Source organism: Abramis brama (genome assembly GCF_963993115.1).
Source record: "Abramis brama genome assembly, chromosome: 14".
NCBI lineage: Eukaryota > Metazoa > Chordata > Actinopteri > Cypriniformes > Leuciscidae > Abramis > Abramis brama.
This window is the reverse complement of record NC_139976.1, coordinates 29,727,648-29,751,660: the sequence shown is the minus strand read 5'-3', so window position 1 is coordinate 29,751,660 and position 24,013 is coordinate 29,727,648. Positions and strand designations below refer to the sequence as shown.

Sequence of the window (24,013 nt, the reverse complement as noted above, 5' to 3'; positions counted from 1 at the left end):
TTACATGACATACGTGATACAAACAATCATTAGCACCAATAGTACGTGTATATCACAATCAAAGTGGCATGTGATAGTTACCATCACTGTCTACTACAGTATTTATTCATATAAATCCATAACATTTTATAACAAAAATCTATAATAAATGTTTTTTTATTTTTTATTATTCCCATCATTGGACTATCATTTTCACCACAGCCAACAATTTTGTCAAAAGTTAGTGTACTTATTTACCAAGTATGCTCTGTCAGCTGAAAATTAAATGCAGTAGCTTTCTGAGAAATCAAAAACACAAGAGGCAGGATTATTGCAACACAAGACCAAGTAGTCATTTTATTTCTATGCGCCAGAACCTTGTTTTATACAGTCTATGGCCAGAACAACGCACCAAGAAAAACTATTCTGCCATCCACCCACTCAGTTTCTTAAAGGGAAACACTCTTGGTAGTGTGTGAAATATTTATATCTACAGTGTCACCTACAAAACATAAACAGAACACCTACAAGTTCAAACCTACTAAAAACATAAGTCCAAAGTAGATAGGATAGATTTACTTTATCAATTTGGATAAAAAGTAATGCATGAATATACAGTAGTACAAAATTAGAAAAAATGCGTATGCCAAAATAGGAGTGTGATTTTATGTGACACTGTTATTTGCCCTGTATAAACAGCAGAAGGCGCTGCAGCTCAATCCTTTTTCCTCTGTAGATTTTTCCTCATTTCTGCTGCGAACGAACCGCTGAAGAGTGAGAGGGAAAGAAGCTAACCAAACAACATTTTTCGATTTGGTTTTATCGACTCATTCCAGAGAGGAACAGTAAGTTGACCTGCTTATTATGCTTCAGTAAACATAACCGCTTCAGTAAACATACTCTCTATCATAGGCACATGCTCAAGACACTCTAGAAATTTCCCTGCATATTTCCATAGTTTTCCCGTTCAGTGTAACGTTAACTTGCTGCCATTTCTAGCTATTAAAACGCCGGTTCTCAAGACATTTTACTATATCTATTTTTCCGGGGATTTTGCTGCGTAGGTTTGATCAGGTGACCCTCAGAAAAACCCTTTTGCGTTCTGATTTAATAAATCGATGCTTCATAAAATCACAACCATCCCTCTCCTACTGTAGAGATTCCTACAATCAATAACTTAGCTGATTGCAACATGAATGGTAATAAAGTGTGTACTTATTTATTAGAACATAGCACCAGCATAAATTTAGATTAATATAATCCATTGGCGTTATAATTAGAGGTTTGCCTCTGTAGATCTGCTCTGAAAATATGAACATGCTAAAGACAGTCAAAGATCATTTGCAGCGGTAAAAAGAGACACAAGACGCATTTACAAAGGCACTAGTTAAGTACAGTGAAGTGAGAAGTTAGTATAGTAAAGTTACAGTGTTTGGGTCATGTACTGGGGGAGGGGAAGGGACGTGGCACTCAATACACATCACATCATTTTACAAATATCCCGGTTACTGTAAAACATGGAAATAATAACAGTCATCCGTCTGTTGTGACCTATTATAATAATTTAACTACTTTTGTACAGTAGAGAAGACCATTCTATTTGCACAAGTACACTTACAGAAAAGGACTCTTGTTGTATCATGGTACCATATACCATTGTATTATCATGGCGTATGAAATCATGTACTACATCATTGTACTTTTTTTAATGTTATGCACACTGAAAATGTATTTCTATCTGATTGACCCTTAAAATCTGACCCTAAAAAGTCAGATTGATAGTCATAATATTTTTGACTAATAATGTAGCTGTTACTATATGAAGAAGCTCCACATTTTATGTCAGCAAAACGTTTTTAGTACTGTGCATGGTTAGCTGTACAGTTCAGTTTGATAATCCAAATGTAAAGACAAAATTTAATCATTTTAAATTGAAACAATAGTTTAGTTGAGATACTTCAACAATAGTACTATTGTCATAAAAAAGAGGAATTCAAATTTGAAAATTTGAATTGTTTAAAGGACAATTTATTGAATATGTATCATAATTTATTTTAAAGAATCATTTAAAATGTAAATAATTAAAACAATATTTTTGTTAGGAAAAGGCCTTACTACATGGGGTGTAGTCCTTATGAGTGTCCACCTTCAGTAAGCTTCCCTGACGTGACCCCAGGCTATTGCTTTTTTAGTGTATTCACTGGAGGATTTTAGGCAAGCCTTCTCTACAAGTCAACACTAGTTCCTCAAAGGTTTAGTCAAGTATGTTCTGATTACATTCTTGTCTTTTTGAATCAGGATAACGCATTTTAAACAGGCACTAAAATGGTTTGTGTGCTACTGGTTTCAGGTCTTATTTGTGTTTGTGTAAATTCCTGTAGTGCTCGTTTTAGCAGCTGTTTTTGCCCCCAACAGATGGTCAAGTTTTTGAAAACTGCTGGGAATTGCATTAGTAACCTTTTATTAGTTTTGTTTAGCTTTTCTGAGGTTTTTAACACCAGAAAGTGAAGTTCAAGGCAAGCGACGGTCAGCACAGTTTTTTATTGAGGAACAGCTTTTTTTGTCTTGTATTGGTTAATAACTTTGGACTCCTAGTTCTAAACTGACTTTCTTTTAAGCCTATATTCTTACTCTCTCACAATCTGACAGATAAAGCTTTTAGTCTCTAGTTCTGTGTTCTCTTTCTTGGGACTTTTTAAACAGGTAAAATGAGAATGACAATGTGAACAAAGTGAGCTGCTCAACCCAACCTTACATCCATTGTATGAATAACCTACTAAAAGGCTGTTCTTAAATAACCTGCTGCAGTCTCTATTATGGTTCAAACCACTTATTAACAAAAGTGAATAGAGATCATGTTAATTTAATGGAAAAACTGAAACTGATGAATGCGATGTTTGCACGTATAAAACTTAGCCATGATGCTATGAGTTATATGTAAGGTTTGGGTTTTGTTCAAATGCCTTAGCTTAGCAAACACAACTAATAATTATCCCCCATAAAATGGTTTTGAAATCATCTGTTTCAAGATTCCTTGTGAAAAATAATTCAGCATGCTTTCAAATCACTTCTAAAAAGCAAATACTCAAAAGAGGCATGTTATCCAACAGTGGCTTTATCCCAATTCACATACTTGTACTACACACTAAATGTACTACACACTAAATACACTTCACTGCTGAAATAAAATTGTCTCTTTTGCTTTTGCATGCAAGTGTTCATTTGGACGTAAATCAGTTAGTTGTCGCCTTTGGCTTTTGGCTGGCTTAGTTGGGGACATTTAATATTTAACAATATTACTGATCTGCCTGCATTGACACCATTATATGAGAACTGAACTGAGCTGGACGATTACATCACGGTTTTCTCCAGAGCGTCTATACAGTGTATATATATATATATATATATATATATACACACACACACTCACCTAAAGGATTATTAGGAACACCATACTAATACTGTGTTTGACCCCCTTTCGCCTTCAGAACTGCCTTAATTCTACGTGGCATTGATTCAACAAGGTGCTGAAAGCATTCTTTAGAAATGTTGGCCCATATTGATAGGATAGCATCTTGCAGTTAATGGAGATTTGTGGGATGCACATCCAGGGCACGAAGCTCCCGTTCCACCACATCCCAAAGATGCTCTATTGGGTTGAGATCTGGTGACTGTGGGGGCCATTTTAGTACAGTGAACTCATTGTCATGTTCAAGAAACCAATTTGAAATGATTCGAGCTTTGTGACATGGTGCATTATCCTGCTGGAAGTAGCCATCAGAGGATGGGTACATGCATGGTGGTCATAAAGGGATGGACATGGTCAGAAACAATGCCCACACCATTACACCACCACCACCAGCCTGCACAGTGGTAACAAGGCATGATGGATCCATGTTCTCATTCTGATTACGCCAAATTCTGACTCTACCATCTGAATGTCTCAACAGAAATCGAGACTCATCAGACCAGGCAACATTTTTCCAGTCTTCAACTGTCCAATTTTGGTGAGCTCGTGCAAATTGTAGCCTCTTTTTCCTATTTGTAGTGGAGATGAGTGGTACCCGGTGGGGTCTTCTGCTGTTGTAGCCCATCCGCCTCAAGGTTGTGCGTGTTGTGGCTTCACAAATGCTTTGCTGCATACCTCAGTTGTAACGAGTGGTTATTTCAGTCAAAGTTGCTCTTCTATCACAGGGTTTTTCCTACATTGAAAATTTTTTGGCGGCCGCCAAAACGATTTTTTGTCCCGCCAAAGCCTTATTTGATCTGTAATTGGGTTTTGTGAGTGAAGCGGGCTACTGACGGAGTGACGGAGAGAACGATCACAGCGCCCCACCCCCACGCGGGCACTCTCCGTCTACAGTTCTGTCTTTGCTCTCTCCCTCGCATCAAAATCAACTGATCCTAAAGGTCGGAAGACCGAATCCATGTTTCACGTGGTGCATTCGGAGAATATTTTTGCTGAATTAGCGCTGGGTGTGAATTGCAGTAAAAAAAAAGTTGCCTTGTCTTCTCTTACAACTTGTGACAAGCATTCCGCACATGTAGCTGACATAACTTTAAATAAACATCACAAAAAAATCTATACAGTTTGAAGTGGGTTTTTTTGTGTGTGTGTTGACAAATCTTTCGTGATGTCCTAACAGCCAGGATTCCCACACAACACGTCCGCTAAAGTCCGATTCGCGACCCAATGACTCCTTTGAGCCGATTCATTATAATGAAACAATATGTAGAAACAAATCATTACTGAGAAGAACATGCACATCTGAAATATGGGTGGGAGAAAAAATCGATTCTTAGATGCATCGCGATGCGGACGTGGACGATTCTGAATCGATTCACAAATGTCAAAAAATCTAATCTGTTCTAATCTAAAATGTTATATTGACGGAACGCAAAAGGCGGAACTCTAGCGGACGTGCAGTGCGCCTGCAGTCTGTGGCGCGCACATGACAGACTCGCACACTTAACAGACGCATGATGGCTGAGCGCCAAATTCAAACGCCACCCTCTTCGTTAAAAGCTAGCGTATGGAAAATTGGCAATTTCATTGTTACCTATTTAGTATTTTTTGTATGAAAGCTGCTTTCAGTAGCCTATTTAGTTTTCACATCAATATACTGTAAACCGATCTGTTATACGTACGTTGTAGGCCCTACTACCCTGCAATATGTGCAATGCCAGTCACAAAAAGTTACATTTTGACTGTGCTCTCTGCAGATGTTCTTTCACTTTTTTTGTATAAGCTGTTTTTGATTGTGGTATACAGCAAACATTTCAAGTCATAACTCTTTATTATTTAGTTGTGCATAAGAGGCTTAGTATGTTACTAATTATGCAGAATATGCGTAAGTCCACAAGCATTATATGAGAGCTGCTGGTACATAATTCTATATTTTTGAACAAAAACTGTTTGTGATTTTGCTACAGCAAAATGTTTTTGTTTTGTTTTTTTGTCTGAAGGATTATATTGCTCATTGGAAATAACAGGAGGATGTTGGTTAGAAGTCTATTATTAAATGCTAGAGATTCAGAATATGCTGAAGATTGTATTAATTTACTACAAGTACGCTGCTAGTACAGGCACACATTTATTTTCCTGTTGGTTCTTTGCAATGTTCAAATCACTGCCATTTGTTTTATTAGTAAAATTAATATAGGAAGATGGAAGTAAGTTCGTTATGGGTCATCATAAATACTTTGCTTTAAAAGTACCAAGTAAGTAAAAAAATAAAATAAATCGTTAATAATCGATAATCATTACCCTCTGAATCGTAATTGAATCGAATCGTGAGGTGCCTAGAGATTCCCACCCCTAATCTGAAATGAGAAAGTAAGTGTGCTTACCTCATTTAGCAAGAGTGTTTAGTAATTTTAGCCTTAATAATCCACAGTATGTATAGGCCTATGACAATGTGTAGTAAATTACCTAAAAAAAAAATCACAAACTGTTTCTTTGTATTTATTTTAAATTTAACATTTATTGTCAATATTGGGCTTGCGGATCATGTGGGTACTAGGGTACTCTTTGCTGTGTGTGGATGACCATGTCGGTCAGCCACCACCGAAGACCAATTTTGACCCAGGAAAAACCCTGTATCAGCTTGAATCAGTCGGCCCATTCTCCTCTGACCTCTAGCATCAACAAGGCATTTTCGCCCACAGGACTGCCGCATACTGGATGTTTTTCCCTTTTCACACCATTCTTTGTAAACCCTAGAAATGGTTGTGCGTGAAAATCCCAGTAACCGTCTGGCACCAACAACCATGCCACGCTCAAAATTGCTTAAATCACCTTTCTTTCCCATTCTGACATTCAGTTTGGAGTTCAGGAGATTGTCTTGACCAGGACCACACCCCTAAATGCATTGAAGCAACTGCCATGTGATTGGTTGATTAGATAATTGCATTAATGAGAAATTGAACAGGTGTTCCTAATAATCCTTTAGGTGAGTGTGTGTATATATATATATATATATATATATATATATATATATATAGTTCAGATGCAAAAGCCTCTAAGTACCATCTGAAATTTTCTTCTAGAATGATCATTTTTATCAAGCTTGTATATTTAAGTTCAGTAGTTTCACTTAAATGGCAATTAATAGGTCATTTTCATTGCTATTTAAGTGAAATTACTGAACTTAAATAAGCTTGATAAAAATGATAATTCAAGAAGAAAATTTCAGATGGCACTTAGAGGCTTTTGCATCTGAACTCTTCATATAAACTAAATTAATTGTTTTTTTTGTTTTTTTTTACAACAAAAATGAACCATAACTGAACTTACTTAAGCTGGACTATGACACTATTTTCTTCTAGAAACAAACTTTGTTGCATTATTTTCCTGTTATCACTGTAAAGCTGCTTTGAAACAATCTGTACTGTAAAAGGCGCTGTATAATAAAGGTGACTTGACTTTGACTTTAGGTGACTCCAGAATAAATAAAAAAAAAGGATACGTTTAATTTATTCTGAAGCAATGTTCTCAATAGTGTTTTGTCAGTTTATTTAAATCAGCATATTTGTGATATCCTCTCCCTTAAACTGATATCCAGGGCATTTTTACCCTTATTATGGGCATTTTTTCCCCTAACCTTATTAAATGTATACAAATTCTTAAATTATATCTATAAATTCAGTTAGAGTTATAAGACACTAAAGGGCTGTTACCAATCAATAAAATCAGAATCAACAAAATCCATCTTTCCATCATACACATCTTTCCATCATTATATAGCCTATATTAAAAAAAAATATTTTTTTGTGGCAGGGTAAGTAAAAACCTGAACTACCAGCCGATCTGAAGTAGGAAAACAATCGTCATTGTTGATCTCTGCTTAAACTGAACTGCCTCCTCTCCTCTGTTACAGAATTCCTTTGCATGCTATTGTCTGTGCACTTGATTTGGGATGCACTAATTCTAAAACTTGCATTATTATTTAAGATGGATAACATGCATAGGCCTAGTATATTAGGCCTATTTAGACATATTAAGACATGGTGAATGCAGCAGCTTTCCAAAAAAAAAATGGCAGTGAAGGAAGAAGATTGTGCAATCTGCTTGCTGTTCTGCCCTATTTCTAAATTGAAGGTACAGGCTGACTGAATGCCGTCAAGCTGCTGGCAGCCCTGTCCTCTTTCACAGTGCCAGCGGGGTGTTGAGTGGACTATCTGTCTGGCACAGAACAACTCGTCGTGCCTCAAGTTCCTTTACGCCTCACTGCTGAAATACATTGGGAAGTTCATTAAAGGGATAGTTCACCCAAAAAGTTCTGTCATCATTTGATGTTTTTTCCCAAACCTTTCTTCTGTGCAACACAAAAAAGATAAGTTTTTCTCCAAACAATGTCTAAGTTTACATGTACCATTATAATGAGATTTAGGCAATATTTGAACTTTATCTCATGTAAATGCAATACTTTGATCAAATTGATGCGAATAAGAGTTATTGTAGTAAAATATGTGGCATATGCTGATTTTAATTGGTTGGTATGAAAACATTTAAACGCATCTATACCACTTTGACCAAAGTGTACGTTTGAATGTGACGTACACAGATGACGCTGTCATGCACAGATTCGAAAACAGCGGTAAAGAAGGCATCACATTTTTGGGGTGACAACATTGTGCAAAATTAATATAATGCAGTATATTAAAGGAATAGTTCTGTCATCATTTACTCACCCTCAAGTGTTTACCCCTGTATGAATTTCTTTCTTCAGTTGAACACAAAAGAAGATATTTTGAAGAATATGGGTAACCAAACAGTTGATGGACCCCATTGACTTCCATAGTACGGAGAAAAAAATACTGTTACCGACATACTTCAAAATATCTTCATTTGTGTTCAGCAGAAGAAAGAAATTCATTCAGGTTTGAAACAACTTGAGGGTGAGTAAATGATGACAGAATTTGTAGATGTAGTCAATGAAGTCAATTTTGTTTGGTTCCCAACATTTTTTACAATATCTTTATGTTCTGCAGAAGAAAGAAATGCATACAGGTTTCAAATGACATGAACTTTAATTTTTGGTTGGACTGTCCATTTAATGAATGCTTCCGCAACATACACATGGGTTATAGACTTCCTTTTTTTGTGATAATATTTTGTTGAGCTCAATAGATTTTCTTTGTCAGTTCCTGATTTACTCTATTTCTGGTATGTTGTGTGTATATTTGACTTTACTGGCACAAGAAAATAATTGTGACTCTTCATTCAGACTTAATGTTCCCATCTAGGCCATGGGGTTTGCATTAACAACTCCACTTCCACACCTTCTTCCATAGGGATTTGTTATTTGAGCTGTAAATGTGGTAGATATTCTGGTTATGTGACATATTCCCTTTTAAATGTAGTTTGCTCAATGTGTAGTAGGCAGTACTTTATCAAGGCTGTTCTTTTAAGGTTCTTCAAAAGTTTTTTACAAAATATTTGAACTAAAAAAACTTTAAAAAAAAAGAGAGACAAATGTAACAAGGTAAAATTATACATGTCCAAGAATTCATAAACACACACTTCTGCTGGAACGTGATGGCATATGATGCAAAACATTACTGATTGATTTGTTTGTCTTGTATCAAGAAACAAGTCATTTATGCAAATTCGACCAAACCTTGTCTGTGTTAGTCAGCCAGATAACATTATTTTGGTGAAAACTCAGCAGAATTTTCAAAAACAGTGTAGAGTGCAGAAAATCAGAAAGCATACAAGATTGCAGTTTTGTCAGTTTGCTGTTATTGATAGTTACAAGCTGAAGTTGTAAATTGTATATAACGTTACACTTTACTGGGGTTGGGAATTGAAAATCGATTCCAATTCTGGAATTAGATACTTGTTTTAAAATGAAAAATTTCGATTTCGCTTATTGATTCCTGTGCGCGCATTTTAATGTAGTTTTTAACCATTCAAGTGCAAGAAGACATGAAAGTGAACTCAATTCTGCACTCGCACATTGTTTTCTGTGCTATACATATACATACTGTACATATAGTGCATGAATACTGAATTGAGTTGTCTTTCGTGTCTTGCGCTTGAACGGACAAATACACACAAAATGATGTCAAAATGTCCTTGTAAACATTGTTGGTTGTCTAAGTAAACGTAAACAGTTGAGAAAGAAAACACATGTGTAACGTATATTGGATCCATATACATCTTGACTAAATAACTTCCGTAACTTTACTAAGGATTAATCTATACTCTACTTATAAAAAGAAAACTGCAGTGTTATTTTACTTTTTATTTCAATTTCTAACTTCGTTTTAGTTAACAATAATAACCCTGCCACAGTCAAATATACAGTTTTGCAGTCATTATACAAAATATTGGGCTCTCCCACTCAATGACACGATTGACCAATCAGAATCAAGCATTTCAGAGCGCTATGTAACAGTTTATAATGTAAATCTCATTTTCTCTCTTTTAGGCAGTGTGTGGAACAGGATAAAGATGGGAGTTATGAGTGTGTGCTGTATTTTACTCATCTCTCTGCTAAAGTTTTCCTCTGCTCACAATGACTTCTTCACTTCCATCGGTATGCAACCTTATCAACTTTTTATAAATTTTTTATTGAAATGCTCCTACAGGTTCTAACAGGCAACCAATTCCTTTAAACCCATGTGTTCATAAACATTTACCATGCAACTGACAGGTATGGAAAACTAGACAGGTCATTCTCTTAATCACTGATGCTCGGTTTAACCTGTGTTTGCAGGTCACATGACAGATCTGCTGTTCACAGAAAAAGACCTGGTGACGTCACTGAAAGACTACATCAAAGCAGAGGAAAGCAAACTGGAGCAAGTGAAACAGTGAGTAATATCTATTAACAGTATCAACCGGAGCCATACAACACACATAACTCATCAGTTTGAATTGGCAGTAACAGATTTATGAATGGGACATGACAGAAATCTTCAAAATCTTCAAAATCTTCAAAGATTACATTCCATTGATTCCAATTATGTATGTCAATAAAATCTGACAATATTTAGTATATTTGTAATGATACATCAGTATGGATCAATGCATCAAACAAATGACTAACTAACAATTTGATGTATCAATGCGACACGTAAAAAAATCAATATAGATTTTTAAGATGCACCTTTATTTTGACACTCTCTTGTTTGCCACATCTTTTTTCATTATTTATTGTTCTATTTATTTAAAAAGCTATTTGGTTGCATTTGTGTTGTGAGTAAATAAAAATAACTGGTTGTGCAAAAAAGGACCATAATATCGTAATATCTATATCTTAACCGCAGGCCTCTGAGTCTAATCAAATCATAATTGTATTGTGCTATGTTTTGAGGTATCAGGTATCAGATCATAGAATGATAAAACGTATGATTTACACCTCTAATGATATAATAAACTTATCTTCTTAGCTAAAACCTAAACAGTATTTTCACTCTGATCCGGTCAGTGCACGTGTGTGATCTTGAGTGAAACGACTAGATGATGCTTTTGCCAATAAGATGATCGATATTTTTAATTGAAAGGTGGGACATCTTTTCCTATAGTTGCCAATCGCCTTATTAAGCTTTATGATTTCTCATATTAATTTTTCTGTGGTTCATCTCCTTCTCCATTAACCGTGTCTGATATCATATTACACAATTTTACATCACTCTTAGTGTGGAGCAGATATTCACAGTAGGCATATTTTATGTAAAGCAGTAGATATTTATCTAGGATTGTGATCATAGCATTATGCATCACACTTTTGCACGCATGTAGTCCTGTGTGTTTATGTACTCTTATCTTGTCCTTAAATAAGTTCCTATTTAATTCTTACTTTAATTTAGTTAATTCTTACTTACTTACTTAATTCTTACTTAATCTAAATGTTTATTTAGTTTATTTCATCTGTGTTGTCTAACAATAAAGCCACTCTGAATCTGACACTGTGTGTGTGTGTTGTCAGGTGGGCTGAGAAGCTTGATGTTTTAACATCCACAGCCACACAGGACCCAGAGGGGTTTTTGGGTCACCCTGTCAATGCCTTTAAACTCATGAAGAGACTAAACACAGAGTGGGGTGAAGTGGAAGACCTAGTGCTCAAGGACATGTCTGATGGTCAGTATCACTGTAATTTAACCCATGACAGTTTTTCACAATCGCTAGGACCCATTTCTCAATTCTTAGGTCACTTTTTTAAAACCCTTTACACAGTGATCAGTCTATATGGGCTAAACTGTGGATCGTTTAACATTGCTTTGGCACAAAATGCATTCAACGCTTTTCAAATAACATTATTTTATCTTAATAAAGTACCTACAGGCCAGTTTGCACGTTTTATACTCTTTACAAAATGTTAACTTAAGGTCAAAACCTAACATGATACAAAACTGAAAAAACCCCCAGCAATTTTCTACATTTCTTCAGTAATGCCACATAGAAATATATTCCAAATCTAAAAAATGAAATGCTGTCAAAGATATTAGATGAGACTGAAAGACTAACAGCTGTGTAGGTGTTCAGATACATTACCATCTGTACAAAAGAAACTTAGGGAAAATTCAGGTCCAATATTTTATACTTTAATGTAAACCATGTAATATAGACTATGTAAAATTGACTGCAGTGAATTATAAACGCTAAAAAGTGTCATTCTTGTTTTGTAAAGAAAATGTACAAAATAAAACACTGTATAGTGCTACCTGTTGTTAGTGTGTAAGTCACTGTTTTATGAGTGACAAAGTGTGTTTGTTTGTTGAAAACCTTTGCTATTGTTATGAAAGAATGGCTTGATTTGAGACATGTATGAAGTGTTTTGCTAGTTTTAGTGCATTTTAGATGTGAAATTATTGCTGTGCCAAGCTAAAAGTTAGGAGAACTGTGTGAGGAGTTGAAAAAGAAAACGTGACTTAAGTATTGAGAAATGTGTCCTAGCAGTTGTAAAAAAACCAAAAAAAAACAGATGTTCTTCTTCTAGATATATTTTTTCTTATGAAAAGATAACCGCATTTTCTTCTAGGCTTTATCTCAAACCTGACCATACAGCGTCAGTATTTCCCTAATGATGAAGACCAGAACGGTGCAGCCAAAGCTCTCCTCCGACTGCAGGACACCTATCAACTGGACACACAGACCATCTCGTCTGGAAACCTGCCTGGTGAGTGTGACCTACATGAAAGATCAGACTAAATATTTTCCAACCATACTTCAGATATGAATTTTTTGCATTTGCATGACATCTCATTGCACGTGTTCTTGCAGGTGTTACCACAGGCTTGCCATTTAAAAACACCCTGACGGTAGAGGACTGTTTTGAGCTAGGAAAAATCGCCTACTCCGATGCAGACTACTACCACACAGAGCTATGGATGGTCCAGGCACTCAAGCAACTGGATGAAGGAGAAGAATCCAGTGTTGACATTGTGACCGTGCTGGACTACCTCAGCTACTCCGTCTACCAGCAGGGGGAGCTGGAGAGAGCTCTGGAATATACCAAGAGACTGCTCACTGTGGGTTAGTCTGCTCTACAAGACTATGGCTATGTCCACATTCATCTGGATGTATTTGAAAATGGCGTTTTCATTTCAAAACACTCTCTGGCCACACTAGGATCTTTAAGATCTTAAGGATATTTCCAGAAGTTGCTTGCCCACACTGAAACATCTGAATATGTTTTAAATCACATTGCCCTGCATGCGTACTGAGATGAGATGGTGCAGAGAGAACATGTATAATAATATTCTTCTGGCATGATAATTTTTTTTAGAACAATATACCACTACTCTGTGGTGCGTCCATTTATCTTTAGCAACACTAGAAAGTAAATGCCAATACAACCATAGGTAAATATGGGTACAGTATGTGTCACATGTCACAATGGAAGCAATTCCGAGTTTATATCTGACAATTCTGAGGGGGGAAAAATCAGTTAAGAGAAATAAAGTCAGAATAAGAAGATATAAACTCTCAACTGAGAAAAAGGAGAAATGAGTTTATATCTCGCAATTCTGACTTTATTTCTCACAGCTGCAAGTTTGTATCTCACATTTCAGACTTTATAACTCGCAATTGTCTGTTTATCTCACAATTCGTGGGGGAAAAAAAGTGAATTGTGAGATAAAAAGTTGCAATTACCTTTTTTATTCTTATGGTGAAAACAAGCTTCCATAGTCCACACTACAACGCAGAAAAAATATTATTGCAGAAAGCGTTTTCAAATTTATCTACTTGGGAGAGCGTCTTCAAAAAGCTCAGTTTCTGCTGGACAAAAATGCTGTCTCAGTGTGAGGGCCAAAATGTTGAGAAAAATATACATTTTTAGGATTAATGTGGACGTGGCCTACAATGCAATATTTACACATACTTTTCACATGCCATTGAAGAAAGGAGACCAGAATATCATATCATGATCTGCGAGTTGAAATATTATTTCTGAGCCATTTGAGGTATTTATCAGTTTTCTAAACTATTACAAAATGTTTAACATTTATCTCTGCTGTCTAGATCCTGAGCACCAGCGAGCACTTGGGAACCTGAAGTATTTTGACTACCAGCTAGCCAAACAGAATAAGGCTGAGAAGGAGCAGAGCCCCAAGGAAGAGAGTAAGAAAGAGCAAGAAAAGGAGGTTGGGAAGATGGAATATCTCCCTGAGAAGAGGAAATATGAGAAGCTATGTAGAGGAGAAGGACTCAGAATGGTGATTATTAATATACTGTAACTGCTATATTAATATAAATATTCACTGGAATGTCACGTTGAGCATGAAACACTGATGCATTAGCTGATGACAGTCATTTAATATGTCACACTCACTTTATATTAAGTGTCTTTAACTACTATGTAATACAATTTTAATAATTAATTGAATACAATGCACTTATTGTGTAAATACATGTTTTATATTGCACTTATTTAAAAAAACTGCATGTAATAACACTTCTCTTACCCCTTACCCTTAAAACCATATCCCACCTCAATAGCAGTAAGTGTTTTGCAATACAACATGAACACAATATGTATGTTGTACCTACTATATATTTTTTTACATAAGTACATAGTAATTAAAGACACCTAATATAAAGTGGGACCAATGTGGGACCAGTCTTCTCTTTCAGCCAGTTTCAGCTGTTTTTTACTGTGTTGATGTAACCTAGTATGTTTATTTATAGTGGTTTCTGTATTTGAGGTAAGTAATACTAAAGACAGGACTTTTAATTATTTATGCACAACCATGGTGTGTAATGTGGCCATGGCACAAATCTGTTTTTGTCTGTTCAGTTCACCACAGCTGAAAGCATATTGCATATAAAACTCATTAAAAACACCCACATGCTCTGCTATGCAGCTTTTGGGAGTCAGTGAATGGGTTTTGCTATGGCAGTGCTTGGTTCAGCACACTGAAACTTACTTCTCATGCTGTGAGAGAACATGAACCACTAACTAATTTATTTGTCTTGCACAAGATATAAATTAAATGTACATAATATATACATGATCTCATCCTTACAGACTCCTCGCAGACAGAGCCGTTTGTTCTGCCGTTACTACAACAATAACAGACATCCGTTTTACATGCTCGGCCCGGTGAAACAAGAGGACGAATGGGACCGTCCACGTATCATTCGTTACCATGAAATTATAACAGAAAAAGAAATGGAGAAGGTCAAGGAACTGGCCAAACCGAGGGTGAGTTCAACTTTTATACACATTAAAATGTTTATAAATATGTATACTATTAATGGGCAAAATGCCATTAACAACACCCCTAGTCCAGTAATTTCTGTGATGGTCCCTTCACCCAAAAATTCTAATTCTGTCATAATTTACTCACGTTGACCTCAACCTCATGTTGACTTTTGTTCATCTTAGGAACAAAAATTAATTCTTCTCTGATCATTTTGTCCATCCATTGAAAGTCCTCACAACCCAGACTTTCATGCATCAAAAAGTTCATAAAGACATTATAAAGGATTTATATGAATTGAAAATACAAGTCTTCTGAAAAGACACGGTCGCTTTTTATGATGAACCAATTTAATTTAGCCTTTGCTTTACATATTAACATTGATCAACGCACATACATGGAGCACATAAAACATTGGACAGTAATTGGAAGCTCAGACATGCTTGCTTAATGTGAGGAAACCAATGAGGTTTGTTCTCGCGCATCAAGCAAGTAGAGTTGAACTTCTGTTTACCTTATTTGTTTTTAAATTAAATGTTCATCAAGAATATGGATGTGGTGTTCAGGTGTCCACTTCCTTTTGGCCATGCACTGCATTTTCTGGAAAAAACATCACACCAGGACAAAATTGCATTGTTGAGAGAAATAAAAATAAAAAACCTGATAAGTTGCATCGGTTCAAGAATATGTGTGTGTGTGTAAAAATATTGGTTACACTTTACTGTAAGGTTTCTTTGGTTAACATTAGTTAACTACATTAGTTAATTTAAACTAACGATGAACAATACTTGTACAGCGTTTATACAACTTAGTTAATGCTAATTTAAACATTTAAAGGGGTCATGAATTGAGAAATCATCAATTGTTCTTGATCTTGTGACATGCAAGAGGTCATTGTACTATTAAAAACATCCTGTAAGTTTCAGAACTCAAATCTTCCTTATTAGTTTTTTATTGAAACCAAGCTCAAACCACAAGTTACGGATTTTGTCATATTATGAAGTAATTCCGCGTCTGCAGAATTAAATCAGTGCCTACTTCTACATCGTAGCGTCTTTGGCCCCGCCCACTGGCACGTTAGTGAGACGAGAAAGAGAAAAGAGATACCGGATCACTGGACAAAATAGCATTACTTTCCAAAGGATCCTAATGCTAGGAAAGTGGTTATTTATTTTCAACTATGTGAATATCTCAATAGCATTATTTGTTGGATGGATATTTATTTCACTATGGATTCTTTTGTAAATCAGTCGCAATTTCGCAGCTGGCTTTGCAAACAGTGTTAATTCTAATGCCTAATCTGTGATCAGTGATTTCTGAAATATAATGATTCATGTACATTCATGTACAGTTCTTTATTGTCTCATAATCATTAAAATCATGCTGTTTATGCATCAGTAAATCAAGCCAGTGATTAAACGGTCTACTTCACATTGTTTCTCTTAGTAGCATGAAAATAATCTGTTATTTAATTTGTGATTAAATTGTATACAGAAAGCGATCACATAACCCACCCTTTATAATCTCTGGAGCTGTCAATCACACAGCGAGTTTATCAGTGGCTGAGTTCTAAACTCTCGCCAAAACTCCCATTTTAAATTATATAATATTGACGCTGTCTAAACTGTACAATGAAATCTCTTATTTCATCTTAAATCTCTTATTTACATTGTGTTTGCACTGTTAGTTATGATGACAGCATTCGTGAGAGTGCAGAAATCGAGTTGCAATGACAAGATCACTGCATTCATGCGCTCAACAGACATGTTTGTCATCGGCTATAATGCGCATCACTGCAACCTTTCATATGACGGGAGTAGATCTAAATATAATGCTATAATCAACACTTTTCACGATTAGTTAATCTCGACAGCAGTAATAGTAAAAATTTAGAGAGTTCCAAATGTAATACTTATTTCATATACAAAGATGTTAGCCAATAGAGGTCACACAGCAGACACGCCCCTTCAAACAGAGCGTTCAAATCAGAGGGCTAAAATCAGGGTAGCAAAAATGCCTTTTATTTCTAAATTATGTCCAAAAATCATACTAATATTATAAGTGAACTTCTGGAAAAAAAAAAAAAATGCCGTTCATGACCCCTTTAATAATACATTTTTAAGATTAAAAGTTGTATCTATTAACAAATGAGACCTTATTGTAAACCGTTACCAAAATATACTTGAAATAGCATTTACCATTACATTAAATATACATTAATTCCGGAAATTATTTAAAGGTGTACAATCATTTTTTTCCACTGTAACAAAATTTCATCTATAATGATAATACTTTTGACAAACATGTTTAAAATGATGTCCCCTCGAATGAGATAAAAACACCAGTCATATCAGTGGTAATAAGCGATTTTTCTACACAATGGTGGTTGAACTTTAATGGCAGCTACCATAATGAGAACAGCCTATCACAACTCGTTTTATCTGCGTAACCTTCCCGTTATCTGACACATTCAGTAACAATGACAAATATGCCTGTGAATAGAGTATATCTGCAATGACACTCTGTAGCAAAAACCCTTGCTTTTATGTGATGCCTTATCCATGTTAGTAGGTTCCAATTTAAAGTGAAAGACAACTGTAAAGCATAAACCAAAATTCAGGCATTTTCACTTCTTTGGTAATACTTGAAGAGCATATAAATAAGCATATAAAGCCTCCTATATTTGGAGTATTTGTATTATGATAAAACTTCTTAGAGTATTGTAATGTGGTTCATTTTATTAGTCCAGAGTTTAATCAAGGGCTCATATAAAGTCAGAAGGCCTGCGCTCAAGTTCATGTGGTCAGCCTATAAGACTACAGCTGCTGTGTAACTTGTGTCCTCTTGGCCGGTTGGCTCAACAGCTGCGCCGAGCCACTATCTCCAACCCCATTACTGGTGTGCTAGAGACGGCTCAGTATCGCATCAGTAAAAGGTAAGGCTTCTGTTGGCCTGTAGAACTGCCAACACACCAGTTCCCCCTACTGCATGCTGGAAAAGCAACTTTAACAAGAGCCCAGACAAAGGGGATATTTGTCACATGCTTATTATGGGTGGGTGGACCGAAGTCATTCATACACATATATATTATATACGTTTGTAACAAGTAAAACAACAAAAGTAAGTCAAAAGTTTGGAATAATTAAGATTTATTCATGTTTTTGAAAGAAGTCTCTTATGCTAATTACGGCTGCATTTATTCAAGCAAAACTACAAACAGTTTTATTTTTGAAATATTCTAACCATTTAAAATAACTCTTTTCTATTTGGTTATCGAGTCATTACTTCAGTCTTTAGTGTCACATGATTTGGTGCTTAAGAAACATTCTTATTATTTACATTTCTTGTGTCTTTTTATTATTATTATTATTAATGTTGAAAACAGTTGTGCTGACGAATATTTTGGAAGCACCGCCATTCAGACGTTTGGGGGTTAGTGTGTTACTTTGAATTTTCTAATTATCAAAGAATCCTGAAAAGATTTATTAAAAATATTAAGCAGCAAAAACGATTTGTCAGCATTGATAATAATAAGAACCATTATTAATAGTTGAGAACCAATTATAATTGAGCATCGCATCAGCATATTAAATGGATTTCTGAAGAATCATGTGACACTGAAGACTGGAGTTATGATGCTAAAAATGCAGCTGTTATCACAGGAATAAATGACATAAACCTGTTATAATATTTCTGTATTTTTGATTAAATAAATGCAGCCTTGTGAGCATAGTGCTTTCACTATGTATAAAGTGACACAATAGTTCTGTAGCACAGTTCATCCCATCACACCATCCACCAGCCCTACAAGTTTGCGTTTATACCATGCATAATAAATAGATATCCCTGTTTGTTTTGCTTTTGGGATTGTTACTCTTCCACATCTTCTTTACACACAAGAGGTACGTAATCAGTGAACACCCTAGTCTTATAAATTTGACCTGTGGCAGTTCGACTCAGGCAGAAACTGCACACCATGTCACATAAACAAACCACCCATGCAGTCCAAGTCAGAAGTTGGTGTAGTTCAGTTTAAGCTGTGTGTCAACAGCACCTTTCACCTTTCTCTTCTATTTCCTCTCTTTTTCTCTGTGCCGGCTCTTTAGCTCAGGCGTGCCACCGTGCATGACCCTCAAACTGGCAAACTCACCACCGCCCAGTACAGAGTCTCCAAGAGGTAAGGGGTCAAAGATAAAGCGCAGAGTGTCTGCTCCCCCTTTCTCTCTTTACCCAGAATCCTCGTTGTGGACCTCAGTCTATAAAACAGTGAATAGTGTGACCAGGCTGCAGAGACAGACATATTTATCTTGATTCACATGTACAAAAAGCACAAAATAATGTCTAGGATCTAAAAAGCATTTAAGGGATAGTTCGCCAAAAATAAGTGTTCTGTCATCATTTACTTCCAAATCTGTATGACGTTCTGTAGAGTTTTTTCCATGCAATGTAAGTCATTGGGGTCCAAATCGATATTCATTATTCGAGCGAGTAAATGAATGAGTGAGTTTATTTTTCTTGGGAAATATAGAAATTACACACTTGTTTCCGCCACAGAATAAAAAATCAAAAGGGTAATTGGGACTTTTATCTCACAATTCTAAGAAAAAAAGTCAGAATTGCGAGTTATAAACAAGTTTATATCTCGCAATTCTGACTTTATTTCCCACTGTTGCGAGTTTATAACTTTCAATTTTGGCTATTTTTCTCAGAATTGTGAAATATAAACTTGCAATTGCGAGAAATAAAGTTTAAATTGTGAGATAAAATGTTTTTATTATTTGGCAGAAACAAGCTTCCATACTTCAGGGATCATGATGGTCTTTTATTTGTCTTCATATTATCTTAATGTGTTATATTTTATTTCATACAACATGCCGTTATATTAATTGAGAAAACACATGATAGTTGCATATCTGATGAAAAGAGACTACGGACTGCATGGGTGCCTCTCATTATAGAGAATTCTACTTGACAGGTTATTATTTAAAGTCATGCTGCCTTTGTAAATAATTTAAAGTGTTTGAGTAACCCTAGCCACCGCTCACACACTTCAAAACATCAGCTAAACACTGAGGCTAATAACTCACAGACTGATAAACAAGTTCATGAATATATCATATATCTCCTAATCTAACCTAATTTGAAGGGTGGCCACTTTTGACATGCTTAGTGGTGGCGAGTTTTTATGGAAGCTTGTTTCCACCACAAAATAAATAAAAAAAGTAATTGTGACATTTTATCTCACAATTCTGATTTATTTTCTCGCAATTGTGAGTTTATACCTCGCAATTGCAAGCTATCTCACAATTCTAGGAAAAAGTCAGATTTGTGTGATAAAATTTAGCAAGTACCTTTTTATTTATTTTTTTATTTATAAACAAGCATCCATAAGTTTTGCATGGGCAAACGCTACTCTAAATCTAGTTTCATTCTAATTACTTTTTTCCCCTGCATTCTGCATATTAACAATACTAAAATTGCATATCACATACTAATATCTTATAATAAACATTGCATTACTTCGTTGCAGCTTTACACTGGACAACTCGCATTATATTCGTTTTCATGTAAAAACAGAAAGAAAAAAAACGTTATACTGTTGCAAATGGTTCTCAGTGGGAATATCGAGCCAATATGTTATTAATTGTCTTTTCTGTCAGCGCGTGGTTGGCGGCCTATGAGCATCCGGTTGTGGATCACATAAATCAGCGCATAGAAGACATCACAGGCCTCGATGTCAAAACAGCAGAGGAACTACAGGTCGTGTTCATGAGGCCTTTAATGCAGGAGACTGAGAATAGTTCAGTTCTGTTTCTTTCAATTGACAACTTTTCTCTCTTCTTAGGTGGCGAATTACGGTGTTGGAGGACAATATGAGCCCCACTTTGACTTTGGACGGGTAAATACAAAGCTCTTTAATCGTACGCTAAGTATTTGATGTTGCAAAGCATGCAAGTTATATACAATATGTACCATTTTAATATGCTTTTTCTTCTAGAAAGATGAACCAGATGCTTTTAAAGAGCTGGGCACAGGGAATCGTATAGCAACCTGGCTTTTCTATGTGAGTAGGATTTGATTGACTACTGTTGTTGTGACTGTCCTGTCAGGGTTGGCTCTGCTATTGCTATCACTTGGTATAAAATTCCCTGTAAAACATCCACTTTGTTGCAGATGAGTGATGTATCAGCAGGGGGCGCCACTGTCTTTCCAGAAGTTGGAGCTGCAGTAAAGCCAATGAAGGTGCTGCTTGTTTGAGACACTCTGTGCCAAAATGATTTATATTATCTGCCCTTGTGAAAAAGATGTACACGTTTAACATGCTTTTAAAATGAGTACTTATTACAGAAATTAAAGAATATACATAAGTGTGAACTTTAATATTTTTGGATACCTAATTGCATGTTATTTACATTTAAATGAAAATATTATAGTTTCAATTTATATTAAATGCAACCTAAGAGTCTTTTTTATTTTTTTGACCCACTTATAGGACTTGGGTGCATCTTTATATGTAATATGTTACTTCTATTGTGGTAATGTGGTTAATGTCACCACAGGGTGACAAGGAACTGAAGAGAAATGAGGAACTTAAATACCACAGTGATGATTGACTCAAAGACTCAACAGGTGTGATCGTTAAATTAGTGTCCATGGCAAATAATAACTGACAGGAACAAAGGAACACAGGAAACGGGTAACGGAAAGTCCAATATGAAAACGAAACAAAGGCAAAACGTGACAGTAGTTCTGTTGAACGTACCAGCATTTATGGTAAACTTTAATATACTTTAATGTCATTTCTATTAATTTTTTTATTTAAATATTTATAATTTAATTTTAATTTATGATAAATTAAGTTTAAATGTAATATCAAAATACATACTACAGTTAAATTGTAAAATTATAATCAAGTACTTGGCATGCTTTACTATGTGTCAACACATCAACATAAGTTTACTTCTTTAAAGCACAACAAAAGATTATTAAATATAAAACTTTTAATTTGACTATTGCAAAGTGCAATTTTTAAAAGTTTACTTAAGTGTGTTAAGAAATGGTCATTAAAGTGTACTTTCTTTAAGTTCACTTTAGTGGCCTTTTTTCATTAATATTATATTATCTGCAAGTGCAGTTTTTTAAGTATACTTTTAAGAGTTCAAGTACACTACAAGTGCACATTCAGTACAATTAAGCACACTTCTTTTTCACTAGGGATGACCATGTAGTATCCTACTATTTAGGATAATTTGATGTCTCAATCAAATTACATAACTCGGTAACCGTAGGTAACTAAACTGTACGGTTTGACACAGCTCTGCTGTTTCACAGTATATACTGTCAAAACACCAAGCCATTGAAACAGGTACAGAAAAGGTGTCATGGGTGTTGCTTTATTTGTTCAAATAGACAGTATTACAGGTTATAGGTACAACTGCCTTTTCTATTAAGAATTATCACTTAACATTATTGTGTCTGTGTTTAGGGTACAGCTGTATTCTGGTATAATCTCTTTCCCAGCGGAGAGGGAGATTACAGCACGAGACATGCAGCTTGTCCAGTACTGGTGGGAAACAAGTGGGGTGAGTGTCTCAGACACAATGCATTATCAGCTTTATTTGAATTTTTCTTTCTTTATGAGGATTGCCTGTATTTCCTGCAGTATTAGCAAATAAGCACATTTTATTTGACATAATCCATCATTTAAAAATCGTGTTGCGTTGTCAACCCAGTTACCATCATAATTATTGCTTATTATAATATTGTATTATTCTTTTGTACAATTCTATTGTATAATTTTTTTTTTTAATTACTTCATTATCCTTTCAGGAAGTGAAGACAAATAAAAATGTTCTCTTTTTAATAACTTTTATTAACTAATATTTTATTGTGTTAGGTTTGTTACAATCTTAAATGGTAATTTGTTACTGTCAGCATTAAATTATTTTTCTAATCATTTATGCACTTGAGCAACTAGATTAAACTATCTAGCTTTTTACCTTCTTCATGAGTATTTTATGCTGTATTAACAAATAAGCACATATTAGTTGATATAATCCATTTAAAAGTCTTGAAGTTGGTTATGTCAATCCTGTTACCATCATAATTATCCATTGTTAAAATAATGTAGTATTCCATAAATAAATAAAAACACTTAATGACATCTTCATTCTTTCGGCAAGTAAGCACAAATAAAAGTCTTCTCTTTTTTAATAACCTTTTTTTAATAATTGTGTTACTATAATGTATTATTGTGGAAAATTGTCAACTATGTTACCATCAGCATTACATTTCAAATATTTATTAATGTCAGATTAGGAGAACTCTTTACTTTTATTTTACTAGTAATTCTTGCTGTTCTAGAATTTAAGCACATTGTAGTTGACGTAAATACATAATTTAAAAGTCTTGAATTCCCTTGTTAAATAATGTATTAAATTAAATTCCGTTTTTTAATAATTTATGCACCTGAGCAAATTGTTCATAGTGTCAAATCAAACTATCAACCATCTAAAGCTTCCTAAACTTTTCTAAACTCTCAACCCTGTTACTTTTCTGAAGGCATGGTTATAAATATATTGACACATATCAACTTTTTTTGACAAATTTCACACTTTCAATCTCTCATTGCCTATCCGTTAGTGTCAAATAAATGGATCCACGAGAGAGGTCAGGAATTCAGGAGACCATGCAGCCTGAAAGAGACAGATTGATCAAAGCCTTCACTCGTCTTCCTCATGCACTCCTCCTCCTGGACTCTGAACAGACTTGGAAAACACAGCATCCTCCCTGCTGTTCATGTCTACTGTGTTGACAGCAGCCTACTTGTGACCCATCACATTATTTGTAATGAAAGAGTGTGAGCCTGCCTTTGGGT

At 35.2% G+C, this 24,013-nt stretch overlaps 1 protein-coding gene across 2 annotated transcripts; it reads left to right on the top strand.

Moving 5' to 3' along the window:
- The first annotated feature begins 689 nt into the window (after nt 1-689).
- Nucleotides 690-23,919, top strand: p4ha1a (prolyl 4-hydroxylase, alpha polypeptide I a). Of its 2 annotated transcripts, none has more exons than XM_084134991.1 (15): nt 690-824; nt 9,915-10,022; nt 10,203-10,299; nt 11,418-11,569; nt 12,471-12,608; nt 12,713-12,964; nt 13,955-14,148; nt 14,961-15,137; nt 19,242-19,312; nt 20,796-20,895; nt 20,981-21,034; nt 21,134-21,199; nt 21,310-21,378; nt 22,622-22,718; nt 23,779-23,919. In XM_084134991.1, exons 2-15 carry the CDS (start codon nt 9,938-9,940, stop codon nt 23,847-23,849), a joined length of 1,623 nt encoding a protein of 540 aa, XP_083991117.1. In that variant the 5' UTR covers nt 690-824; nt 9,915-9,937; the 3' UTR covers nt 23,850-23,919. The 2 variants fall into 2 exon arrangements, with proteins under 2 accessions (XP_083991117.1, XP_083991116.1); XM_084134990.1 differs by lacking the exon at nt 19,242-19,312 and adding an exon at nt 18,000-18,070.
- The last annotated feature ends 94 nt before the right edge of the window (nt 23,920-24,013 follow it).

Bases quoted from the DNA above. Each gene is read 5' to 3' on its own strand.
- p4ha1a (XM_084134991.1), top strand. From the start codon at position 9,938: ATGGGAGTTATGAGTGTGTGCTGTATTTTACTCATCTCTCTGCTAAAG. The intron at 12,609-12,712 runs GTGAGTGTGACC...GTGTTCTTGCAG, and splicing joins CTCGTCTGGAAACCTGCCTG to GTGTTACCACAGGCTTGCCA. The intron at 21,379-22,621 runs GTGCTGCTTGTT...GTCTGTGTTTAG, and splicing joins CTGCAGTAAAGCCAATGAAG to GGTACAGCTGTATTCTGGTA.